This window comes from Rissa tridactyla, chromosome 3, assembly GCF_028500815.1.
Source record: "Rissa tridactyla isolate bRisTri1 chromosome 3, bRisTri1.patW.cur.20221130, whole genome shotgun sequence".
Classification (NCBI taxonomy): Eukaryota; Metazoa; Chordata; class Aves; order Charadriiformes; family Laridae; genus Rissa; species Rissa tridactyla.
This window is the reverse complement of record NC_071468.1, coordinates 29,141,158-29,163,761: the sequence shown is the minus strand read 5'-3', so window position 1 is coordinate 29,163,761 and position 22,604 is coordinate 29,141,158. Positions and strand designations below refer to the sequence as shown.

The following is a 22,604-nucleotide window of genomic DNA, read 5'->3' as shown; positions in this document are numbered from 1 at the left end:
ATCTGATAGGATGTAGACAGTGGAATAAATAATCATTAAAGAACACAGAATATAAGCAACAACCTATCTAGAACTGCAGGGTGCAAATGTCTGAATCAGTATGTATAATGTGATCCAAACAATTACACAACTAGTAGCAGCATTTAATTTTACGTTTATCTAATGTTTATTATAACAAAAGCTGACAGTGGATATCAAAGGAAATTCCTTAATTTCTGTATTATGGAATTGAGTTTGAAAGAAAAATAGCCATGAAGTGGCGGCTAAGAGGAATGAAGCTAAGCAAGGCCATTTTAAAATATAGTGTAGAGAACTTAACCACTCTGAAATAGCAAGCAGCTCTTCTCAGTCATTTTACACAAGCAAATAATTTCAGTTGGGGTGTTCTTGCTTTTATGTGGATCTGTTATACGAGTTGATAATTACTTATTTCCACAGTATTTATCTAAGTAAATGCTGTTAGGCTTTTAGGAATGGAAAGTGCTTGCAGGGTTTAAAAGATCAATATGAGGTGGATCTGAAACTGTTATTGGCACTGACATTCATGCTCTATCAGATTATACACTAAAAAATGGAGGGCCTAGTATAAATAATCAGAAGTATTTGACTTACACTTGTTACTGAGTATTTTATAGCTCCCTTTAATCTTTTTATAATGATGTTATTTTTAAAGACAGTTTTAAAAAGTCACTAGTGTATTTCACTTTTGTTATCTACTATGTTGTTGTTATATACACAAAGCACGGTTGATGACTGGTAATTCAATTTTTACTTTCGGAAATAAGGGAAATAAGAGTCTGAGTCTTGAGAAGAATCAGGCTTGTGATTTGACAAAGGAGCTGCTTGAAATACTGTTTTGTAGAAGACTTTTCTGGCAAAGAACTTTCTGAGTGCATCTGAAATTAACAGCACAGCAAAAATGTGTTAGATATTACATTCTTTGCCTGATGCGACCTCACTTTTTGAACTGGAGTTTTATTTTTCTGTTTCATAGAAAACTACTTAAAAGTCCAATTTTACTGCTCTTGCACATGTAGAACTGTACTTTACTGCCTTAGAAATCCCCTCTGCTGCCATGGGACTGCTTTAGGAAGAAGGCACGATTTACTTTGAGAAACTTAGGAAACAAAAGGATGGACAGAAATGCAAGTCTCGCTTTTCACTACTTGAAAAGCCGCATGTTGCTCTGCTCTACCAGAGAAATATTATGACCATCTTGTAATTTGTCTCTTCTGTATTTGTTCTTGGATATACTGATTCGAAGCTGGAATCTGTTCTGTTGGGGTAGTCCGGTGCTGTTTTCAGTACTGACAAAAAGGAGAACAGAAGTTTGGCTGTGTTTTGTTCCCTTGCATATCTCAGCCCAAGATCTCAAAAACCTGTTCTTGATCAAGCAGGGAGATGGCTGGAAGACATTACCGTGGGTTTTAGTCATACCCAGTCTTCAGGATCAGCGGTCTCCAGAGTGGAATGTGCAAAGCAATCCACTGGGGTGTGAGCAGCCTGTTAATAAATAAAATAAATAATGATTTAATTCTTTTCTACATTCTATTTTTGTGTATGTTTTATAATGCGCATAATATATCAGTACAGTATTACATGTATATAATTTTTAAATAAATATACATGTATTGGGGGTGGGTTCTCAAAAAAGTTTGGGAGACCGGTGTTTTAGATAAATGTGACTCCACTTTTATGTCTCTATTTTTTTTAGTCTGTTCTTTGGTTTGGGAAGAGAGAAGTAGTTAATGCGTTTTCCAATACAAGGAGCAGAGAATTTCTAAAAGTCCACACACATAATTGTAGACAGCAAATTATCCATGAGCCAGCAGTGTGCCCTTGTCGCCAAGAAGGCCAATGGCATCCTGGGCTGCATAGGGAAGACTGTGGCCAGTAGGTCGAGAGAGGTCATTCTCCCCCTCTACTCTGCACTGGTGAGGCCACAACTGGAGTACTGTGTCCAGTTCTGGGCTCCCCAGTTCAAGAGGGACAGGGAACTACTGGAGCGAGTCCAGCGAAGGGCAACCAAGATGATTGTGGGACTGGAGCACCTCCCTTATGAGGAAAGGCTGAAAGAGCTGGGACTCTTTAGCCCGGAGAAGAGAAGGCTGAGGGGGGACCTGATTAATGTTTACAAGTACCTAAAGGGTGGGTTTAAGGAGGACGGAGCCAGGCTCTTTTCAATGGTTCCCAGCGACAGGACAAGGGGCAATGGGCACAAGCTAGAACATAGGAAGTTCCGTTCAAATACACGGAAAAACTTCTTTACGGTGAGGGTGACAGAGCACTGGAACAGGCTGCCCAGGGAGGTTGTGGAGTCCCCTTCTCTGGAGATTTTCAAGGCTCGCCTGGATGCAGCCCTGAGGGATGTGGTTTAGGCAACCCTGCTCTAGCAGGGGAGTTGGACTAGATGATCTCTAGAGGTCCCTTCCAACTCTGAAGATTCCGTGATTCCGTGATTCCGTGATAATGCTAAATCTTATTTCCTACGTGTTTTTGACAATTTTATACTACTTTTATTGAAGTTGGAATGTTTCATTTCTTGTGTTGTGGAAGATATTTATGTGATAGTAAAGTCGTTCTGCCCTCGGTGAGGTAGAAAATATACGCAAAATTATAGGATTCTGTGTTGGTTTTCATTAATCTTCCGGTCCACCCAGAAATTGTACATCAGCCGTCTTAGAAATGAAGGAATGTGTGGCAGCATTTTTTTTTTTTTAAGTCTGCGATTAATTTGGCTATGTGCAGTATTTTTACTGTTATTCCTCCTTAATCTGCATCTCGCTGTTGTGCTGGTGTTCTAATCTTCATACATGCCCTTTTTCTACTCAGAAACTGTGCCAGGTCATGTAGCGTTTTTGTGACAGTTGTCTACTAGGGAACGGGGGTGCTTAGCAAGCCTGTTTTCTACTCTGTTCTAGATACAAATTTGAACTCAGATCTCCTGAGTTTACCACACCTTATTCACTATGGTGTCTAGTTCTTGATCTTCAAACTACTTTCTAGTGATACAGATACAGTTATTTTTGAAAAGATTTCAGCACAAGAGGACTTAATGTATGGGAAGTTGAAAACATGAAATAGAAACTAGCTGTCAAAATTTGAAAGGTATCAAGAAAGACTTGCTGTAATTAATTCTTTATTCATATTTTTGCAGATTCTGGGCCAAAACCAGAGTTTTGTTTAAGGCAAACTCAAACAGATGATGCGACTTTAATCTAGTGTGACTTGCCTGCATGTATTTTCAAGTGCTCAAAGGGAATTCACATTTGATTATTTGCACCATAGTGCACTGCATAAAATATTCATGGAAGTGTCACTTTTCCATAGGTGGCACTCCAGGGCAAAGACAGGGACTTTGGGAAACTTTACATTTTTAAAGTAATAAGTATGAAATGCAAGTTGAAAAAAACATATGCTGTTTGGTACTGGTGTCCTGCAGCAACTGACAAATCATTTTTAGACCAGCAAAAAATGATAATACCTGTATTTGTTTTGACAGGGGTTCAGAGTTTGCTAGGCTAGGGTTACTGTAAGAACTTTCTGCAAGTTGGAAGAGCATGAGCAGTTAAAAAGCATGACGTATACTCTAAAACTCTACAGTGTAATTGCTGAACTACTAAGGTTTGGTATCTGTTGTTTTCAAATGCATATCTGCAGTAGTGATACAGAGTCTAGTTCTGTGAATTGATCTGAACCCTGTAAAATTTATAATGTAGCTCCAGTGGGGCTTGGAAGACTCCAGCCTTTCTCTGAATTTCCAGTTTGAAACTGATGCATTGGTAGAGTAATCAATCTATTTGCTTACAAAAATATTATTTGTTTTAAACAAATTTAGAGATAAATCTTGAAAGCTTGCCTCGCTAATCTGGGTTGGATAACAGGGAACAACGCTGTTGAAAAAATTGAAAAATGTATTGAAAAATGCATTTGTATCTTAAATTTGATTAGATACTTTACACCAAATTTCAGATTTGTTTATGCGCAAAATGGTATGGACACTTTAATATACAGCTCTAAAAGATGTTTTGCAAACATGACTAGAAGTAGCTGTCATATATTCACTGTGTTAGAAAATAACTTTGTGTACTAGAAATTTCCAAACTAGCTAAGAGTTTCATGGTTTTGATGGTACAGCACAGGATGTTTAGTAAATCTATTTTAAGTTTCACAATTAAGAACTTTATTAACACCTAAAATAAAAATGCAGGATTTTTCATGGCAATTTCAAGGAAGGAAATTGAGGAGACAAGTCCTTTTTTTTTTTTTTTTGAAAAGCAACATTTATTTTTAAATGTTGAGTCTCAAGTTTTCGTTTTTCTGAAATGCTTAGCTTTACCAATTTTGCCTTGACAGGTATCTTTGAGGTCCTGAAAGTCATGCACAAGTTGGGGGTGGAACTTGATACAGAAACATACACAGACTATGTTTTTAAAAATTTTCCTGATATTGAAACTGCCCGTGCCCAGCTGAAGGTGAGTTTACATTTAGAATTTATAAAAAAGATTATTGCATAGCTTGTTTTCTATGTTCTCTGTGAAGGCTTTAGATCCCAGTAGCGCTCTAAACGTGAACTTCGTATGATGAAGCCTGTTCTGAATATTCAGGTATATTCAGTGTATTTCCAATGATTGATTGTTTTATCTCTAGGAAAATGACTGCCTGTTTGAAAGTGTTGGACTTTCTGTAGCAGAAATAAGATACGAAGCAGCACACGGAAGGCTGAACAATGTTCTTTCTCTGTGTAAGTATTTTTCGTGTTGCATGTTGCTTTGTACTTGGTAGTGTTGATTGGTTGTAGGCAAAGAGATTTACATGTGTTAATAAATGAGGTTTAAAGATACGTGGGAAACTTGAGCAAAGCTTTATTATGTGAGGTCCTCTATGATGAGATTCAGACAATTTGAAACTAATAATTCTGGACAACATATCATGGTTAAATTATTTTTTAATATTGACCCTAGCCATAAGATTTACATACAAGATATTTACTAATCACAGCTTTGCTGTGATTGTGAGAGGATCATCATCCTCTCCTACTTCAGAAGGCTTAAGGAAACAATTTGCCTTGCACAATGACTGTTAAGTCTTTGGTGTGGGGTTTGCTTTTGTTTGCAGCACCAGTTACAACAGGACTAACAATATGGCTCTGAAGTACTACAGAATTATTAATGAAAGAACCAACTTAAAAGAACTAATTGGCACTGACATTAACCTGAGTGCGCTCTGCGGATCTGTTGGTCATGGAAGTTATGTGTATAAATTTGATGGGTTAATTATGTGATGAAATTGTAACAGCATGAATTAATCACTTTTTAAGAGTTTTCTCCAAAGACTTTTCTGATGCTCAGTGCTTGCAAAAGTTAATATGTCATTGACTGAATGTATGGGATGGAATGATTTGCTTGGTTAAGTGGGAAAGTATGTTTCTCTTCAAAATTTAAAACAAATACAGTTTTTATTTGCCTAGTATACCGAGACAATAATGAAACACCTAAACTTGGACTAAATCTGATACAGAAAGATCTGGTTTTTTAAACAACAGTTTTATTTGCCCAAGATTCAGGGAAAAGCTTAAGCAGTCTTTTGCTGCAATTGTCATTAACTGTTTTATTTAATGAATATAGAAATATGTAGTCTATACACCATGACTCTGGGAAGCTGTTGTGTTGCTAATGAGAAAATTAAATGAGTGGTTACTAACCAGTGATTTAATTTTTGTATTTGAGATTTATCAATTAGTGAATTTTTAAGATTCACCTTATATTCAGCCATTATTTTGTTTGTTCTTGTTACAGCAAAAAACATTAACCATGAAAAATGAAGTACTTAACTTTGAAATTTTTTTTGAAAGAATTACTACTTATTAGGAGCAATGAAATTTCTTCTGGAAAGTGAAATAGTTTGTGGGTTTTTCTTGCCTACATGAAAAAGTAAAGCCACCCCCCTGCACACTCATTTTGGTTAACTGAAACAGTCAGGTTTTAATGTGATAGAGGGTACAAATACACTTGTCCCTGGTGTGGGGTAAATGTATATATAACAAGTATGATACAGGCACGTATAGTAGGCTGCGTTCTGTCTTGTCATGAATTAGTCTCACGTAGTGTATTATTTAGCTGTTGTCAGTGTATTGAATTTAAATCTTGTGGTATTTCTGTTTACAAAGACTAGGGTTAATAATTCCTGGAGACATACAAAATTTCTTTTGAACTTGAGCTTTAAAGGAAGGTACTCCCGTAAGTAGTTTACTGAGCTGAAATGAATGCTGGTAAATCTAATTAGCACCTATGTAATGATAAGAGCTGATTTTTTTTGTTTGGTTGGTTGGTTTTGACTTGGCTTCTTTTGCAGTATTACAAAGAGGGAAAAATAGAGGCAGTATGGAAAATAGTTCAAGATTGTCTCATCAGGGTAGTTGTGGGAGGCAAAGGTTGGTTATTAATGCTGGTTGCTATCTGGGTGTATTGATTCAGCTTCTCATACCTTATAATGTATAGATTTCTGCTACTGACAAGATGAAAACTATGAAGCATCAGCTGAGGAATCTGGGCGCATAAGGCGTCATACACGAGAGACGCTTTTTCCCTTTATCATGCTGTTCCATTCCACTTCATTGTCAGCCTCTTGATTTTCTCAGACTTGTTTGTTGCTAAGGAAACCACGTTGCCGATTGTCAGCAGCAGCTGAGCATACTAAGATGCTTTTCTGCTCATCTTTTTATGAGCAAAAAGTTTTATATATCACTGGAGGAGGATTTGTATTGAGGGTTTCTTGAAACCAACTTTACCTGAAATTTTCAAACTAAAACAAACATTCCAACATCTAAAACTTTTCATTTTCTAGATGCCTGGAGTTAGACTGAGGAGTGGTTTTAGCGTGTTGTTCCTGCCTTTTATTTCCCAGGTTCCTATAGAGCAGATGGTTTTATTTCTGTTCTCTTCTACTATATACCATATTGCAGCCCTTGCTGAAAGGGCCCAGTGCATTCAGGTTTTTACAGGGGTTAATTCTATTGTGATAGTGAAGTCAGATGATGACAACTTCATACAGGACTTAAATGCATCTACTGCTGTATTTTTTTCTTTGATGGACTGTGGCGTTGGAATCAGAGACAGGAATTCTCGTAAGAAGGTTGCATGATTTGGAATCTTTTTAGCCAAGAAATGATGTAAAAATGAGAACATAGGGCATAACTGTAAATGACCTCTCAGGTACATCTAATTTAAGTAATTTTACAGTTTCCTTTGTGTTCAACCAATATTGTAAATAGCAACATTTAGAACTGTATCTTTTTTTTTTTTCCCCCCTTATGTTTAACGTAATTCAGTGGATGGCACTTTAGATGGAACCACATTTTCTTTCTTGTCAGGCAATCTACACCAGCAGAAGCAAACAACTAAGAAAGTGTCATTGTTTTGCTTTTTTTTTTTTTTTAATAAAAAAATTTAAAAAATAGATGGGGAAATTCTAAAGCCTATTTCAAGGCAGATATTCAGTCTGAAACAATTAGCAAACCATTTGCCTCTGGTGGATCTTTTTTTTGTTCCAGCACTAATATCTCAGGTTTTCTTGATTAGGATTGTTTGGGTTTTGTTTTGCTTTTTGGAACATAGTATTTTCTTTGGTCTTGGGCTTTTTTACAGATAAAATGCTTACTCCTATTACTAATTTTTGTAAAAGACTAATGTATTAGCTATTAACATTAAAGGCAACGAAGAGGGAAGAATCTCTCTTTGGAATATTTCATCCCTTTTGAAAGGAAGCAGATTTAGAGCTCATTAAAACCAGGACTGTTTCAAATACCCTAGTATTTGAAATTTTGATTTGCAAAAGTTTGTCACTAAACTAATGAAATCATTTTCTGAATGACACCCTGTTTACTTGACGTATTGCAGTTCAGGGATTTTTTTACCATGACTATTTAGAAACATTCCTTTCATTTACAGTGTCTTCAGGAAGCACACCTCCTATTGATATTCGCCAGTTTAGAAACAGCCTTATTTTGGGTTTTAAAAGGTAAGATTGCTATATGAATACCTCTTTTTTTTTTTTTTTTTTTTTTTTTCCCTCTGTAGCAAAGTTCTGTCTCTTTTTTTGCCTTGTTGAGCACAAGTCTGCGCAGTCTTTTCCCCCCACACACCATGTTTGAAAATTTAAAAGTAAGGTTACATCTGTAGCAGATCTGAAGAATATCTTTGTTCCTCTCTGCTCTCCCTGTTTTCCTTGCCTCTGCTCTATATATGAGCATACCTTCGGAGTATTATATATAGTGGATTAAAAAGAATATCACTGTTCTTATTTGTTCTGGGGTATTTGACAGTTTTATAAACTTCTCAGGGTAGTAAACATTAGGGATTTTATCTTTATTCACTATTTTCTTCATAAACTGCGATGTTAATATAAGATTTCCCTAAAGATTATTGCTATTATCCTTTAAAGTAAATGAGTGCTTAATGAAGACAAAACACCAGTAGGAGCCAGGCATGTTCTGCTACATCTGATAGCTTTCTGCGACCTCTCGGTTAACATGACTCCCGAAATCTCACATTTAACACCTAGTATTATGCTGCACTGCCATGACTTTTTATTCACAGCCAAATGGTCGCCTTTTGTAAGGAAGTGTTCCTTGCTAACTTGCAGGGTTGTCTTAAGCTTATGCAAGTATATGTGAAGTAACAAGAATTTCTATCATTATTTACCCCAGTCAAACATTTAGGATGGTGAATGAGGTTTTTTTGCAGCATACCTACACCAGTGGGAACGAGAGAGGTCACTTAATATTACTGGAGACCAGAGTCTGAAGGTTGATTTTTTTGTTGACTAAGTTATTTCCTAAAATTTTGTAACGGCTATGAGATGCAACTGTGTTTAGGTTGGATGTTAGTAAAACATACCAGATGAATATGACCAAAATAATTTCCTAGTAAATTGCGCGTTCTATCTAGCTGATCCTTCTCTACCATAGGAAAAGAAGGAGGAGAAGCAAACCAGTGTTCAAATTGCGTTTGTTAACTAGGCCCTAGCTGACCTTGACATCCAAGGGATAAGTGAAATAATGTTTTAGACCCAGTGGGGTTATTTTATTATTCCTTTCAGTAGTCAGTCACAGACTCATCTGTTTCAGATGTATTAATGAAAGTAACAGATTTTTTTAAAAACATTTTCTCTCTGTAAGTGTTGATAAATATTCAGTTGAAGTAGGATTTGGAGTAGAAAGGAAGCCATACCAATGTTTACCACACACAAGCAATGCTAGCACGAAATACCCCTACCGCTGGAGAGTTGTGTAGGTGTTCAGAACGTGATTTAAAGTATCTTTAAAACGTTATCAACTTGTATTGTGAAAACTAGCTGCTGAAGGATCATACTCTCCTCAACTGAAACAGTTCCTCTTCCTTAGTGGTGGAACAGTTGCTGCTGTTGAGATTTCAACAGTTATCAGACATTTGGGCTAAAACTCAGAATTCTGGGGGAAATTAAGGTTGGGGTTTTGTGGTGAGGTTTTTTCCTTGTTTTTTAATTTTTTTTTTTTTTTACTTCATCTTACTGTTTCCCCCCTCTCCTTGACACTTGTAAGCATGGCATAAGGTTTTTTTTATTTCTTCTAATGTTAATCTCTCTTGCTTGCCTTTATTACTACCTGGCTTCAGAAGCTATGTACAGGGTTGGCTGTTCCCAAATTTTCCACCCTTATATTGTTTCTGAAAGCATGCCAGTTCATGTTTCCTTTTCTATTTTAAACTTAGTGGCTAGAACAGGCTGAAAATGAAGGTTGAGGGTATGATAAGATAGAAGAAAAGAATATTTGTACCTTTTGTAAAGGCTGCAGCAAAATTTTATGAGTAAATGCTGGTCTTGAATGTTCAAATGAGTGGGGTTTAGGACTGGCGTACAAAAGTACAGGGTATGGACACTAGGGATACATGAACAATGTCTGTGGCAGACTAGTTTATGGATTTCTGTTGAAGCTGTTCTTCTCTAGTAACTGCTTCAAAGTATTCCCATTCTGTCTGCCTGATGCACCATTACTATTTCAGAGTCAAGTACTTTAGGAAATTGATGCATTTGATATCTGCAGTTCATTGTCATGCTGTCAGTGGTGGAGCGAGTTCACCCAGGAAAGCTTAACTAACCTCACAGATAGCATTTTTTTTTTCCCCCCCTGCTTCTGTCTGGACCTGCATTTGACTCGTTTTCAAATACAAGTGGCGGTAGCACAAAAAGAATAAATGTCTCATAGGCTTGAACCTCCGAAATAAAATCCTAAACTGCTATGAATGCTTTCAAGTTTCTACGCAGCTGTTCAGACTGACATCTTATTTCCCCTTATAAGAATCATAGGAAGATAAAATAAGGTCATAAGTTTTTGTCTCTTAGCCTTGTCTAGGTTAGTGCTGCTTTATAGTTGTCAAAAAGCTACAGCTTCTAGTGAGAATGTTGATGTTGTACAAATTCTAGGAATATGTCAGGTTTTTTATACTTCAATATATTTTAATATTAAAATTAACATTTTAATTTGTTGGGTTTTTTACACTAGTGAACTGGTTAACATTTGGTCTTTGGTTGTAACCTGATGATATATAGAGAAGTGCTCTCCATCAAGTTCTATCCTGTTCTGTGGGGGGAGAAACTGGAGTTCTATGGGTGTTTTTTTAAATATTTTTTAAAATATTAGCTATTTATCTCACTGTAATAAACATTATACCTTAAGTAAGAGATTTGATTACTTTCTTTTTTGCATGGTATAAATACATTTATAGCTGCCTGTAGTTAATCTGTCTGTAGTAAAAATCTTAATGCACAGGAGTCTAGATTTTTTGCTCTAGCATATTCCACATATTGGCTATTTGCTATGTAAAGTGTGACTTGTTTTAGTGAAGCTTACGTTCTTGAAATGCTAAATAGAATGAAGTATAAAGTAAAGAAGTATAATTAGGACACACTAAAAGATTGAACGAAAAATAAAACTAAAATATATTTTTCATAGCTTTAGTTATGTTTGTGTTGCTGCATTATTTTAAGTTATTTAGCAGAAACTATGACCATATGCAGTATAGTAAAAAGTACAATACTTATTCTGTACAAAGTTGGTTTAAACAATATGTGGCAATTATTCTATTTTAATTTTATTTAAATAATTTAATAAGATTCTCAGTGTTAATGATTTGTCGGGTTTTTTTTTTTTAAAAAGATAGAAGAGTAAAATCATTTTGTTGCTTTTAATTTGTTATCCTTTGCTGCCCTCTTCAGCTCAAATGATGTACATCTTTGGAGCAAGGTAAGTGGAGATAATAATAATGCTGTAAATAAAATAAAGTTCTTTAGACAGTGCATGTTTGTGACTCATCCCTGTAAATCTGAATTGTGAGCCTTATTATTGGCAACCTGACTAATTTGAGCAAGACTTTTGTCAGTGACAGATGGTACAACTGTATGAAATTGAACTTTCAAATTGGAAAGTTAAGGGTAATTGTGAAAAATCAAATGTGGTGTTATCATGTCGTGTAGCTTATGCTACTCGTATTTCTAGATAGTGTTGTTATAGCTGAAGGTAGTACAGAGTTGTAGCTTCTGGAACAAAGCCTGCCACAGTTGTGCAGTCTGACATTGTTTAATTCCCTTTCCTGCCTTCCCTAAACTTTCTTCCTATCCCTGCATTAGTACTAGTAAAATAATAAGGCACAATTAGAATTTTAAAGTTTCTATCATATAACTTAAAATATTGAAGGCAAAGCCAGATGAAGGAAGTCACCTGGATGAAGTGAAGGGGAGATGACTGATCATCGAACCCTCCCTGGTATGGGCTACATTAGAAAGACAGTGCAATATAACTTGGTCAATACATTTTGTAGAACACTAGGATAGATGAGATGTCTTTTTTTTTTTTTTCTTTGATAGTGTAGCTGCTGTCTAATAAACTAATACATGGTTTGCAGTATATTTTAGATTTTTGGAATGAAATGGAAATTGTAATTTAAAAAGTCACTGATTAAGGATTTGTATAAATCAGGTACAAGTGTGAGGTGCCAGGGTTTTTTGTATTTTGCTACCATCTTCTGTTGTGTGAAGATTATAGTGAGAGGTTGTTTTTTTCCTCTGCCTCTATTCTTCCTTTTTCCATTTAAAAAATAAAAAGGGAGGGCAGAGAGAGAAAAAAAGGGGGTCTCTTATTACTCCCATTATGAAATTAATTTTGAAGGACAGTCAGAGGACTGAAGTAATTGTGGTCTGCACATGAAATAGTACTAGAGTTACTTCAGCTGTTCTCCACAATGGAATAAAGATACATTTTGTTGTCTTTGCTAAATTTATGAGTAAATATGTGTCTTAACCTTCTAAAATAAGAAATGATAGCATTAGAAATAATATCATGCATTTTTTTTTTTTCTGTAATCCATCCTTTTTGGTATTCTCTGAGATTTGATTGAGAAGGAGAACTATGTTATCATGACTTTCTTGGATTTTTTTTTTTTGTAGTTGTAGGTTCTTCTGTCTGTTGATTTGTCATAGGAGAATGAGGGCAAAAGGGCAGAAGAAAGCTGTAGTTTAACTGTCCACAGTGTCCGTGGTATTGGTAAAATGAGAAGTCATAGATACAGTATTCCATTGCACGTTTGGTATTTTCTGGCTTTGTTTATCCATTTTCATTAACAATTGAACATGAGAGTTCCTTTTCTTCTGTCATTACTTAAAACACAGCACTGACAGTGGGAATGCATCTCCTTCTAACTTCTTTCAGATTCCATTCTAGCATCGTGGCATATAAAGCAAAATTCTTGAAATACTTAAAATCTCAGCTTTTAACTAAAGCTGATGTAATTTTCTTAAGGACAAATGGATTTTTGAAGTGACTTAGTTTAGATTAAACTATTTGTAGGTAGGACATGGGGGCTTTTGGGTAAACGCTTCTTTTCCTCTGATGAAGGAAAATCTACGTATTCCTTCAGTTTGTATGACTGATGGAATGTGTGTTAAATTTAGTCAAATGCAATTAATTTTTATGGATGCGTATTTTGTCATTCAAAATTGCACTTATTTACAACAGCTGTACTAGTTCTCTTAAATCTAGCAGAGCATGATAAATCGTGTTCCTCTATTTTCTTCATGTATTTCCTTCTTTCAAAATAAAAAAAGAAAAAGCTTTATGGGCCAATTTCAGCCTTTTGGTAAATTGGAACATAATTGTACCATCTCTGGGAGTGACACTGGTTAATGTTTGCTTTAAGCAATGTCTTACAATAGCTAACTTTCTGTAGAATGATACATAAACAGAATACTAGACTGTCTGTCTTACTGCCATACCTCAGAAAGCATTTCTGTTTGCAATATATTTTTTAAGAAGAACCTATTATTTACAAAAAACACTTCATTGTATTTCTTAGGGAATTACTATGATGTGGTAAAGAATAATACTTTAACAGAGAAATGCTTTATTATTTTGAGAATTCAATTTCAGATACTATTTGTCCTTGCTTGCTTCTTTTGGCTGCAATGTACGATTATTCTGTCTTACCAGATAACGGAACTGTTGTACAAGGATGAACGTTATTGCCTGACGCCTCTAGGACCAACTGGTAGAGTTTCAATTTCTATGATTGTAACTTATCCACAAATCCGTTCTTCTGTGTAATGATGGGTTTGAGGGATTACAACAGTAAACACTGATTGCTTCTTTTTGAAAGTGAAATTTGAAAACATGTTGGGTAAAATCCTGATTCGAATAATCAGAGCATATTTTGTGAGATCCATGAGATCTTTTTTTTTTTTAGAATTATAAATAAATCTTGCTGATAATGATTTATTTTTCTAAAATTATTCAACAAAATAGAGATTTAGAATGAACACAGTATCAGTGCTTAAATACTTTAAAAAAAATAATAATAATGCAGTCTTTCAACCTAGTTTTAACTTCAGTAGCTCTTCTGATTTTTTTGAAGCAAAATGGTACTTATCACAAATCTTCTACTTTGCAATAAGTATACTTTTTTGTATAATCTGTTTTTTAAAAAACGGGGTTTTTTTTTCCCTCCTGTCGGGGCAGGAGGAGCAAGGGGGTATGGGGAAAACTAACATTTGAGAAGACAATTACTGAAGCTCTTCCTAGCCTTAGCCACAGGACTCCCTATATTTTTACATTTGCATAGGTAAGAAACTTAGCACTATTTGATAAAATCTGTGAAATCTTGATTTTCATTGGCTAATAGGCAACTTCTTCAGTATTAGGTGATCTAATGGTTAAAATATTTTTTATGTTCTTATATTAATATTACAGTACTTACTGTAGCTTGCTAATGGAATATAATGGGTAAAATGTACAGAATAAATATGCAAAGTGTTAGAAATCTGTTTTTTCTTTTGAGCGATGACAAAATATTTGTGGCAACTATTTGGGGTAGCGGGCAGGAAAGGGGGGGAAGGCCTTGGGCAGTACCACTTCTGTCACACGGCAGTGGAAAAAATAGATTGAAGTAAGATTCTGTACTGAAAAGCTGTCACTAGGTCTGAAAATAATTAATATTCCTTTCACTCACCAGTTAGATATGTGCTCCCAAACCACATAATCTCTATGCCTCAGTGATCATTGTTGCCATTTCAGAGCCTCTCATCAGGGTGACATCTCACACCAAAATGATTTCTTATAAATTAATCTTGATAACATGACAGTCTCGGTAATTTTAGTGGAATGCTTTCTCTTGTTTTTTTCCACAGAAGCTGTTGGCTATTTTCTTTATCACTTGATTGACAGCATGAGTGACTCAGAGGTACAGGCCAAGGAGGAGCGTTTGAGACAATACTTCCATCAGCTGAAGAAGATGGTACCGTTTCATTTTTTGCTACATAATGCCTGTCCTGCCTGACATGTATCTATTAGATTTGAAATTGCTGCTTTTAAGTACAACCAGACCACTTCTCAATGACATGCAAGAGCTGGAGACTTGAATTACGTCTGAGATAATTTCTGTTAGACAAATTTCAGTTTGGTTGTGTTTCAAAACTCATATAATTTTTTTTCCCCACCTCTTGGTACAGAATATAGTTATCCCTACAACCCACTACAGCGGCATTTGCAGACTGCTGGACTCCTCTCAAGTTCCTGAATTAATTAAGGTCTGTGGTTCTATAGCAATTACTTTGAAGCTAAAATATGGACTATCTGTACTCTATGAATATATTCTCCTTTGCAAAATAAATCTCTATGTAGTGATTATATGTAAGCCTTTTAACCTTTCCATGATTTTTCACTGTTGAAGCTGTTTTCATTTCATATGTGAAAGTTTTTGAGGGATACATTTAATAAGTGCTTTTGCAAGTCAATGTAGTAATGGTGAAGAATACAGCTTTTTTAAACATTGCAATTATATGATTAACCTGAACATTTTTAGCATGATATGCTTACTTAGTCGTTGAACTTTTTTGGGGGGATTAGTGATATCTCTGTCTCACTACATTTTAGGATGCAAGGTTACTGTCTCATAAAAAATTCCTGTCTACAGACAACATTCCAGAAGTAAGTAAATTCACAGCTCGCTATGCTTGTTCTTACTGTAATAATAATGTTTGGATATGGGTTTTAGATCAAGTGTAATCACTAGCTTTCAGATCATGGAAGTATATTAAGGTAATTTAAATCTACCATTTGAAGTTCAGAGGTTACTTTCCAGAGTAGAAGTAAAGGCTGTCCAGATTTTCACATAGACCTGATACTTGACCTTGGACTTGGCTGAGTTTTCATGCCTCAGTTTCCCTGTCTGGTAAATATTTTTTTGAAAGTTCTAGTTAGTTAACAGTGGTGATGTGAGGCTTAATTCATGCTTGTAAATTACAGTGATCCACTTGAGTGGCAGGAACCATATAAATCCATACTCCTTCTAATGGTGGAGTGTCAAGTCTTTACATCTCTGATCTGAGCAGAGTGGAGATGGAAAATGAAATAGAATTCTATTCCCTACTTCCCTGAACACAAAGAACTGAGTATGAGAGAAATAGTAATGTTGACCTTTGTAGATATGTTATTTAATGCTTTTTTTACTGTATTCTGACTCAAATCTTCAATTAGTATGTACTGTTTAAACAGATAAAAGCACCTTAAATGATTAAAAATTTTCTTATAGTATGAAAGAAAAGGATTATTTTGTCTGTCTTTTATTAAAGTGATCCGACAAGTTGTTCAGGGAAGGGTGTTTTTGCAATTGACATTCTTTCTGTTACCTCCATTTAGAGTGCTAAATCTGACGTGTCTGCTTTGGAGAAGAAACTCGAAAAGCGAAAAGCTGAAAACCAGCCTATTACAGATGTCTTGAAACAACTCATACATGCTCTTTGTGAAGAAGAGGTATCTTAAGCAATGCAGAGATAATTGGAAACACATAGCTATATTTTTAAAGGGACAGAAATGTGACTGTATTATGGAAAGACATAGTTAAGCAAAGACAAGTGCAGTGCTTGAGGTTTCATGGTTTGATGCTTATAAATCAAACATAAGTGCAAAAAGCAATTAAATCAAAAGGTTAACTAATTTCAGCAACACCTTGAATGGCATGTTTTGGGGTTGCTGAAGTTTGTTTACAATAATCTGCAAAGTGAATGATAGTAACAGCTGTGATAGGTTTATCATACATGCCAAATGTCCTTTCAAGCCATGGCTCCGGTCTCTTATATCTAGATTGTCAAGCAACTGATACATGCACTAGTCATTTGCAATTCAAATATTAGTAGGTTGTTAATGCAGGGATTGAAATTCCATTTTCCTGCAGGAGGAAAGCTCTTCTGAGATAAAGGGTCTCTTGCCTGCATTCGGCAGGCGTCCAGCTGTAGTTTACATTCATTTAGTGTGTGTCTGTAATTTGTGGGGTATCACCACACTTTTATTCAGTTTCTTGTTCAGTATGATCCTGCCTATAAAGCTGTATATATAGGAGCAGTAACAGTCATGCAGATGATAGCACAATATTCTCTGTTGCTAAGAATGCAACTTAGAAAGAGTGATTCTCAGATGTCTGTTTCTGTGATTTTGCGTATGAAATAGAACTAGAAGTAAACACTGTTGTAAGTTCAAAGTGGTCAAATGTATGAATAGGAATGTGGAAAAAAAAACAAAAAACAAACAAACAAAAAAACCCCCTTTTAAGTAGTTTCTTATTTTTTAAGTAGTTTCTTATTCTTTAGAAAGTAGTTTTCTTATGTGTTTGGCAGTGTAGCAGGTGAAAATTTTTATGAATTCCAAATAAATAAGAACTATTTTAGAATTCGGGTTAATCATGTTTATGGAGTCTGTCTGGATTAGAAAAAAAAAAAAGTCTTACATTAAAACATGCTAGGAATATAAAGCAAGAAAAATTATTTAGAAATCTACTCTCAATCTAAAAGGTGTTTTAGAAAAGTACTAATTTCTGCAAAATAACTTTCACTTAAAATTTGCTAAAGCATTATAGCACTGTGTTTTCAAATGTGATCTTACACTACTAAATGCACTAAAGCAGTCATGTACTGCATACTGAACATAGAAGAATCATAATGTCATCTTGACTTTTCCTCTAGTTCACATCTTTGCTTTGTTCCTTTTTTAGAATATGCAAAAAGCCCTTGAAGTGAAAGCCAAATACGAACCGGACATGGTTGTCGGTGGCTATGCAGCCTTAATAAATTTGTGCTGTCGACATGATAATGTAGAAGAGGCAATGAACCTGAAAGAAAAAGTGTAAGTACACCGGCACTGAAACATGTCACAGAGATTTATGCTGATACACAGACCTTGTTGAATTAAGTAGGTTGAGTATTAACCCCCTCATCCATTTTTAATTAGTTTTCCCCACCGATGTATGTGCATTTAAAACAGTCAGAGGTGTGGTTTTTTGAAACAAAAAATTTGCTTTGTATAATTGAACATCAAAAGCAGCTACTTTGTATGGTCAGTAATTATCTTTCTTTTTTTTTTTTTTAAAAAAAGGAAGATATCAATGTAGGATCTGTTTGTTTTTATTTTAAACACAGTGTCTAAATTGAAGTTTTGCTTAATTTAAGGCGGGGAAAAAAAGTACCTGTATTGTGTGTTAGAAAGCACCTAGAATGTGTTTCGAATATGCTGCACAGTGACGTTATTTTACGATTGTCAGCTTTAAATTTTTATTTTCAGAGCTTCGTATCTTGGCTGTGAACATTAGCTCCTAGCTAAAACATGTTGTGCATGACTTATCCCAGAGCAAATTCTTTCTTTTTTCTTCCCGTTTTCCCTGTGGAAGACTCCTTTCGGTCCGATGCTACAGTGATTATAGAACAAGTTATGTGTTACTTGAGGTTCTCTCTCTCTCATACGTATTCACAAAGTATTTGCTTTGGTTTTACAGTAGGTTGGCAGGCAGGTGCTCATTACGCCTTGGTAGTGTTTGAAATTATGTGAAATGATTGAGCTCTGAATATCAAGAAATTTGCCACTCTGCAAATAATGGTAGTGTATTGGTTTTGGCCGTATTACCACTCTCGCACAATCCCCATAGTGAGCTTGCATGAAGTACAATTGAGTCTTCTAGCGGAGCTTCACTGCAGTAGCATGCTTTTACTGATCTGCCTCAAGTGTAGCATAATATTCTTCAGAAGTGACTCTTTCAGTTGTTACAAAAAGAAACAGCAGAGGAGGAATTACTTTCAAAACTTCCAGAAAAAAAGCAAACAAGTACATAGCAGAAACTTCAAAATAGTAGCTTTTAACTTGTTACCATATATGAATACTTTCATATTCTTTATCAAAAAGAATATAGCCCCGTCCCAGCCATGTGGACTGAGTTTTCTTCCCAGGCTTCTGGGAAATATCCTGTTTTATGCAATAACTACCAAATAATTAATTGAACTATTTGTCTCTTTAAAATACAAGTTTTGGGTTTTGGGGGAGGGAAGGTGTGTGGATAATATTTTTAAATCACATTTTAACGGTGCGTCTTGTAAAGTCTATGACATTTTTCCTTAAATACTTACTAAAACTTTTAGCTCTTAATGCTGTTGTTTTGTTATATAGTTTTAAAAATAAATCTTTAAGCTGAATCCATAAAATGTGAATTTCTGTTGATACAATTCTTAATGTTTTAATTTCTAGCTTCCCTAAGAATTCACCTGTTGCTCTTGACACTGGAAAGTACGTAGCACTGGTAGAAGTCTTAGGAAAGCATGGTAGACTAGAAGGTAATCCATTTGCTTTCTTTGTGTGTTTCTGCTATATAATAAATATATCTTGCCTCAAGAATAAAAATGTGAGTTGATATTAATGGTATATCATGTCCTGAAAAGTGCTTGAACATTTTGCATACAAATTTGCATGTGAATTCAACCAGAGATGCTTGGACAGTGCAGGCCATTAGTTTTAATGGATTGGCAAGCTTGTCATTTACATTTGCACAGCTCAGTGCTTTTTGCATTTCTGCAGCTAGTTTTTATTAGCATTGCTGTTTGGATTGAGTTTGAAGATCATGACTTATGGCACAAATTGCGTATGTGCCTAGACTAATGGCTTTGTTTTTGCTTAAGAAGGTCTGAAGGCTGAACATAAAACCTATAAACATAACCTTCTTACAAGAGCCAAGTACTGCAAAAAATCATTTAACTTTTTATAAAGTATATATTTTTCTGATAGTATTCTTTTACGTGTTTGTTACTGAATTGAGAGTCAATCTGTCATGCTGCCTGGAAATTTTGGCTTTTAATGAGTGTTCTGGAAACTGCCTATTTGGTATTTCTAGATGTTTGCATTAAGCTGTTAGCACTTTAATTTCTCTAATTTAGTCTAATACAATTCTGCAATTTACATGATTTGGTTGATCTTTAAAACAACTCTAGGCTGTCATCAATTTTAAAAGGTGATTCTGAATATTGAGTTCTATGATTCTGTAGAAGACTCAAACCATAAAAGTATTGTCCAAGCCTAGACACAAAATGTTATGGTTTTATATAAAACAATGTACAGTAAAATAAAAAAGCTAATGTAATTTTTTTTCTTGTAAGATCTTTCTTTGAAATGTGTCTTGGCCTCTTAAGAAGCTTACTATTAGAAAAATAACAAACAAAGCTGATGTTTTCCAAATCATAATAAATCAGATCATGACCACCTCTACATTAAAGCAGTTTGAAAAGATTAGCTTGCTTTTAAGAGCATAAATGTCCCTCAGAAAATAAAACAATTCATAAATGTAGCCAAATGTAAAGTGGTCAAAACATTCTGTCTATGCAATAATTAAGAACATTATAAAAATGCACTTATTCCATATACCAAAATGTTTGTTTCTGCCTTACTAATGAAGCTTAATGAACCTAATGTTTTAACATGCAGTCTGTTAGAAAGCTTTCATTGGCTCTCCTTGGCTAATTAGTATCGACACAGCAAACAGGCCCTATCGGTATCAGACCATTAGTCTGGCTGTATATACAGTGTAAACATATCTTTATTATCTGGCCTCGTGACAAGCCATCTGCTGAAGAAACAATGGAGTGATTTAGCAGATGTTAGCATTGAACGATAAAAGCATCCATTTAGTAGAATCTTGCAGCTATAGGGCAGGCTATACAGGGTTATGTGGTGCAGAGTGGGCACACAGTTCCTATCTATAATTTGTAGTCAAAGTTGCAGCAAAATGATAAAACCATGCTATTGTGGATTTATAATTGTAGTCTCGTTTAGAAATGCAAGTAGTAATTAACTTGAAATCGGCATTATACGCCAGAATTTACATTCCTGCTGGGTTTGAAATGCTGTTTTAATAGCAGTTTGTTTTCCCTACATGAAATTACCTAAGGGTCTTTTGTGTTGTTTCATTGTAGATGCTATTAACATTCTAACGGAGATGAAAGAGAAGGATGTTCCTATCTCAGACAGAACAGTTGCATCTTTTTTCCGCATTCTTAATGCCGCTGCCATGAGAGGTGAAGTTGAAACAGTGAATCGATTACATGAGACCATTGTGAACCTGGGGTTGGCAGAAACTGCTGTCCTTCATGCCCCTCTGATTACAGTTCACCTTGAAAAGTAAGCTATGTTTGGGCTTCAGATGAAAGAAGTTATCATATGATATTTATTTGTGTTGTATGACCTGTGTACGCTATACACAGCTGCACATTCGTGTTTGAAGGTGCTGCTCAGGCACATAAACATGCACGGACATATAATACTTAAGTGATCTAGGAATAGTAATAAACGAATATGTTTTAAGTTAGATAAGTCTGTTTTCATCAGTTAGGCGTCATGTCTTGATGTTTGGGAGCAACAGCTGTGTTTTATGGACACATCAGAGATGAAATGGCTGTATATTGGAATATGCTTATGAATTTCTTGATTCTAAAATTTTCCCATCAAAACAGCATTATTTTGCTGTGCCATCCAATAATCTCAGGTGAGTTGAAGGGTGATTGTTGAACACGGAAATATTTTTAATTCACGTAATTCAAATAATTTGATGTTATTGCCAATAGACTGCTATGTTGCTGAATTTAAAATTCAAAGAAATTACTGTCTAGTTTGTCTATTGTGATTTCCACACCCCACACCCCCCATATACTTTTAATACCATTTAATAGGGAAAAGGAAGTTCATATATTCATTCTAACAGGAAGTATCTGTAATTCCATGTGTCATGTTCCTTTGCATAAATTTTCATTATGAGGTGTGGGATATTTCATTTCATGTATGTATGAACTATATAACAATTACTTACTAAAATTGAGCCAAGAGTCCCTTTTAACTTCCTTTACCATATGCACAATCCTCTTATTTTTTTTCTTATGTCATTTATGTAGTTGCTGGATTTTAACCTCTTGCAGCTACACTGATTGATTAATTTCTTGCTGTTTGGTTCATGTATATGAATGTTCTTGGCTTAAACATAGTACCTATGAAATCAGCGAATTTCTCATAGTATCCTGTAAGTCAGCCTCAAAGATGCATATTAATGTTTCTGTTACCATGTAGGGTTTTTAAGTTCTTTTAAGTATTCTGGGTATGCAAGGTCTATACAGTGTTTTCTGTATTCAAAATTGTTGTCAAAAAGATGTAACTCTTAGTGGGTGCATGTACATTCTCTTCTAAAAATAGTATTTTAGTGTAGTGGTCAACAGTTAAGAACATAGTGTACATCTTTTCAGTCAGCAACACTGCCTTGGTTACATCACAAGAGAAGGCAGATGTTTATGAAAGTAATTTAACTGCAATCATATGTAACCAATGTGTCGGAAAAATATCTGATTTGCTTTGCAGTGTGCGGTAAGACCAGCTGCATTTTCCGTAATTGCTTTATGCACGTTGACATGCGAGCTGTACGTGGTGCTACTTGGGTTCTTTTCTTTTCAGAAGTAGTATATGATGATGTAAATAAAAAATGGGATCATGCGTGGATGCAAAGGGGGACAGCAAAGGGTTATTTTCGTTTGATTGCACATTCTTTTGAATTATAAACGTTTGGTAAAACTTTCTAAAAAGTTTTTTTTAATGAAGGGACTCTTGATGAGACTAGAGGTTTAAAGGAAAAGGTAATTCCACGGTGCGGAACTGTCTGCCTACAACTCATTGGTACTCATCTATATAAACTTTAATACATTTCATATATATAAATACAATACAAAGTAAG

The 22,604-nt window shown here is 35.1% G+C and overlaps 1 protein-coding gene across 1 annotated transcript in view; it reads left to right on the top strand.

The window, feature by feature from the left end:
* The window catches only part of LRPPRC (leucine rich pentatricopeptide repeat containing), a 93,928-nt gene that overhangs the window by 22,256 nt on the left and 49,068 nt on the right, over nucleotides 1-22,604 (top strand). Inside the window, 12 exon segments of the mRNA XM_054195083.1 lie at nucleotides 4,357-4,475; nucleotides 4,651-4,744; nucleotides 7,950-8,019; nucleotides 11,254-11,281; nucleotides 13,520-13,577; nucleotides 14,713-14,819; nucleotides 15,034-15,111; nucleotides 15,458-15,511; nucleotides 16,223-16,336; nucleotides 17,571-17,701; nucleotides 19,091-19,176; nucleotides 20,806-21,010. Of these exon segments, the coding sequence (XP_054051058.1) occupies nucleotides 4,357-4,475; nucleotides 4,651-4,744; nucleotides 7,950-8,019; nucleotides 11,254-11,281; nucleotides 13,520-13,577; nucleotides 14,713-14,819; nucleotides 15,034-15,111; nucleotides 15,458-15,511; nucleotides 16,223-16,336; nucleotides 17,571-17,701; nucleotides 19,091-19,176; nucleotides 20,806-21,010 (1,144 nt within the window).